The sequence below is a fragment of the Lepidothrix coronata genome, unplaced genomic scaffold (assembly GCF_001604755.1).
Source record: "Lepidothrix coronata isolate B3197 unplaced genomic scaffold, Lepidothrix_coronata-1.0 Scaffold44, whole genome shotgun sequence".
In the NCBI taxonomy this organism is placed as follows: domain Eukaryota; kingdom Metazoa; phylum Chordata; class Aves; order Passeriformes; family Pipridae; genus Lepidothrix; species Lepidothrix coronata.
In genome coordinates this window covers 1,540,049-1,544,412 of record NW_016690224.1, presented here as the reverse complement: position 1 = coordinate 1,544,412, position 4,364 = coordinate 1,540,049, and the positions used below count along the sequence as shown (strand labels likewise).

Sequence of the window (4,364 nt, the reverse complement as noted above, 5' to 3'; positions counted from 1 at the left end):
GCCTGCGGGGAGCGCGAACAGCGGCGGCCTCGGGCCCCGGAGCGCGGCGAGCGCGGCGCGGCCCGCCCCGCGTCACCGCCCGCGCCGTCATCGCCCCGCGCCGCGCCCGCCCCGCCCCGCCCCGCGGGGCCGCCCTGCACGGGGGGCTGCGGGACCCCCGGCACCTCCGCACGGAGCCACCGCAGTATCGCCCGCGCGCGGGGCAGGGCGCGGAGGGGGCCGTGCCCCGAACTGAGCAGGTTAAGCGGCGGAGGCACGGCGAGGCCCCCGCCCATGCCGGCGGTCCCGCAGCGCTCGGGGGGGCGCGGGCGCGATGCCCCCTCCCCGGTGCCACGGGGCCGCCCCGGGCAGCGCGGGCGCTCCAGGACTACAAGTCCCGTGGTGCTCCGCGCGGCGCGGTGACGTCCCGCGCGGCGCTGGGGTTACCCCGCGCGGCCCCGGATGTAGGTCCCTTTCCCCCCCGGAAGGTGAGGATGGCGGAGCTCCGAGGGCTCGGCGGGGGCCCCGCGCTCCATCCGCCGCCATCCGCGCACCCAGCGGGCACCGGCGCGGCCCGCAGCCCTCGGGGGATGGCGGGGGGCCGTGACGGGCGCGGCGGGGGGAGAGGAGCGGGCGTGTCGCGGCTCTGGGCGGGCCGGGCCGCGGCGGGATGTGGAGGCCGCGCCGGAGAAGCGGGAACGGGCTGGGCTGGGCCGGGACTGGGGCTGAGCGGGGCTGGTCCGTGACTGTCTCGACTGTGAACACCCGGGACAGAGGCGGGTGTTTGTGTGTCCACGGGCTCCCCACCGAGCAGCGCTGGGTGCGATCGGTGAACTCGTCGCTGTTGTAACTAGCGCGGAGCAGCGTTTTGCAGGGAGCAGTGGTTGCTCAGCCGCGGCTGTAAAGGCGGCTGACAACTGTCAGAAAGGTGTAAGGGATCGTTTCGATTCTTTTATTTTGTTTCTGTCACTCGAAGTGTGCGCACCTTGTACTGAGCCCTAGTTTGTGTGATCCTCAGATGGCGGGTGAGAAGGCGCCCGCGGAGAAGAAGCCGGCCAAGAAGAAGGCAGGAGAGAAGAAGCCGGAGCAGAAGCCGAGCCAAAAGGCAGCCGGGGACAAGAAAAAGAGGGTGAAGAAGCACCATGCCAGCAGGAACCCTGTCCTGGCCCGCGGCATCGGGCGGTATTCCCGCTCCGCCATGTACGCCAGGAAAGCCCTGTACAAGCGCAAGTACACGGCTCCAGAGACAAAGGTGGGATAGGAAACACTGTGTTTGAGCCACCGGGGTGCCTTTGGTTTGAAATGTCAGGAGTTCTCCCTGTTCTTTGCCTACAGATAGAAAAGAAGAAGAAGGAGAGGCCCCGTGCCACCATCACTAAGCCAGTGGGTGGAGACAAGAACGGAGGCAGCCGGGTGGTTAAAATCCGGAAAATGGTATGGAAAAGCAGTGGGATGCTCATGGTTTGGGGCTGTTCTGGGTAACCTTGGGCTGGGTGATGAGCCTCTTGTCTGAGGCAGCTTAGGGACCTCAGGCTCAGCTGTGTTTCGGTGAACTGTTGGCAATGCTCACCTTGAGATACAGATCCAGGGTTCTTGGGAGATGGTGGAATTTAGGGTGGGAATTTAGGGAATGGTTGTAGGCACGAACAGCTTCTGTGCTGTTGCTGTGCTGAGGTGGAAGCACACTCAGAAGTACAGAGCTGGCTGCAGCTTTCACTGTGCACCGTTGCCTAGGAAACACTCCGTGTGTTCCTATCACCGGCTGCAGCAGAAACAAATCCTTTAGAAAGCTGAACTTTGGGAAATAGAGAGAATCTTGGTGAGGGGTTTCTGCCGTGTGGAATGCAGGTGTTAAACCACGTTGCTGCTCTCCCTTCAGCCCAGGTACTACCCCACGGAGGACGTGCCCCGCAAGCTGCTGAGCCACGGCAAGAAGCCGTTCTGTGAGCACAAGCGGCGGCTCCGCGCCTCCATCACCCCGGGCACGGTGCTCATCCTGCTCACCGGGCGGCACCGCGGCAAGGTGAGCCCCCCTGGTGCCCCCCCAGCCCCACAGGGAGCTGAGGTACCCCAGATCTACCAGCTGATGTCACTGGTCAGCCGCTGGGTGCAAATCCATGGCTTGTGTCTGGATGCTTCCCTTGCCCGGCCGTTAAGGGATGCAGATTTTAAATGTTTTTTAAATTAGTGTTTTTCTGCACAGAGCTGGGAGTAGGACAGGCTAATCCAGTTGCTTAGACAAAATTAAAGGAGTCTTGCTGCAGTGCAGAGCAGCAGACCCAGGTCATATTACTGTTGCAGCAAAGGCAAAACTTAGTCTTTTAGTAGCTATTGCAAAGAAAGAATAACATTTTCATTCTTAATCTAATTATTAAGGTAACAGTTGATTGTTATGTTTTATACTTCATCTTAATAATGGTTAACTAGCATCCTTTACATCCTTTATTTTCTTGAACATTCTTGCTTTATGTCACATTACATAAAGGTTGTTGTTCAGAGAAGGCAAACTTGACCAGAAACAGTAAGACATAGCTGGGGGATGGCTCTGACCGTGCGATGTTGTGATGCCTTTCTGGGTTTTATCCAGTTCCTGCCTTTAATTCATATAAAGAATTTTGGGGATGGGATGGCTGTTGCTATCCTGTAGGATGGGCAAAGAGTAAAACCATAGTAATTGGGTTTGCTCTGCCTTGAGTGATGAGGCACACGGAGAGTCCCAGAGGAGGTCCCTGGCAGAGCTGTGCTCATGGAAGTGCTGTAGTTTGGATCCCAGGGCGGCAATTCCTCAGGTTGCACAGCTGCACCCACACCTGGAGCACTGTCAGTGCCTGTACCAGTACCAGGCCTAGTTGGGCACAGTCCCAGTTTGGCTGTGGTACTGGAGTGCTGGCACCTGAGAGCTGATGGCACATCTCATTCCTTTACAGCGTGTTGTCTTCTTGAAGCAGCTGGACACTGGCCTTCTGCTGGTTACAGGTAAAAACATTTACATACTTGTGATATTTTTGTTTGGTTTGGGGGTTCAGTGGGTTTGGGGTGGGTTTACCAAGTTCAAGTTTGTCTCTGGGGTCAGTAGCACAACCAGTCTGCATGTGGGTGCTTTGGCACGTCATGTGTTCATGGGACAACATGGAATCACGTTTTGTGGTGGAGTCCCCATCCCTGGAGGTGTTCAAGGAATGACTGGACGTGGCACTCAGGGCTCTGGACTAAGTGATGAGGTGGGGATGAGTCACAGATTGGACTCCATGGTCTGGGGAGGTCTTTTCCAGCCTGAATGATTCTGGGATTTGTGACTTTGCTGGAAGGTGGAGGGGAGATAATTAAGCTTCAGCATCTGACTATGTAGAAGAGACCGGGAAGCATTTTTTGGTATTTCTAGAGGGGAAGGGCTTTAAATGTTCAGATTTTAGCTGTAGGCATCTCTGAAGGAACTAGTCATCACATACACTACAAAAATTCAACTTCAGAGCAACCGTTTTCACCAAAAAAGCTGATTTTGTTCTCTTCCCTCTGCCTTCAGGCCCCCTGGTTGTCAACCGTGTCCCCCTGCGTAGGGCCCACCAGAAGTTTGTTATTGCCACATCTACAAAGGTTGATCTCACTGGAGTGAAAATTCCCAAACATCTCACTGATTCCTACTTCAAGAAGAAGAGGCTGCGGAAGCCCAAGCACCAGGAAGGCGAGATCTTTGACACTGAAAAAGAAGTAAGAGATGTGGTGATTCATTGATCCCGAATTCCCATGTGACCCCAGGCCAGGCTCCAAGGGGGGAATAGCAGGGAACAAACAGCTGGATTTTAAGTGGCCCTTAATCAAATGAGGTGATGCCATTAAAATAGATTAATACAGCACTGAGATAAAACCCTGCTAAATTTGGGGATTCTTCTCTGCTTGTACCTCAGCAGACCAGCAGCAGGGATTATTCCAGTTAAATAAATAAATATAAATCTCTTTTTTGAGCGAGAAACACCTTTCCTGGTTGGATCCTGCCAGCAGCATAAGCCAAACAGTGGCTTCAGTGCTGAGCTACCTCAGGTCTCCCACCCCATTCCCCTCATTTAGAACAAATGAAGATTTCATGAGAATGTCAAAACTTAGGGTTTTCCCTGAATTTTCTCCTCTCTGCAGAAGATTCTGAGGTCATTGTGCAGGATTTTCATGTTCTTCTCTGTGCTTTGTAGAAATACGAGCTGACGGAGCAGCGCAAGGCAGACCAGAAGGCCGTGGATTCCCAGATCCTGGCCCGGATCAAGAAGGTGCCTCAGCTCCGTGGGTACCTGCGCTCCACCTTCTGCCTCTCAAATGGAGTCTATCCTCACAAATTGGTGTTCTAGGCCTTCTGAAAGCACCACATTAAATTCCAAGGGAAAAAAAAGCAAGGA

The 4,364-nt window shown here is 55.4% G+C and overlaps 1 protein-coding gene across 1 annotated transcript; it reads left to right on the top strand.

Moving 5' to 3' along the window:
* The first annotated feature begins 950 nt into the window (after positions 1-950).
* On the top strand, positions 951-4,364 carry RPL6 (ribosomal protein L6). Its single transcript, XM_017814449.1, has 6 exons — positions 951-1,231; positions 1,315-1,413; positions 1,859-2,002; positions 2,907-2,955; positions 3,503-3,687; positions 4,164-4,364. The coding sequence occupies exons 1-6, from the start codon at positions 998-1,000 to the stop codon at positions 4,314-4,316; spliced, it is 864 nt and encodes a 287-aa protein (XP_017669938.1). The 5' UTR covers positions 951-997; the 3' UTR covers positions 4,317-4,364.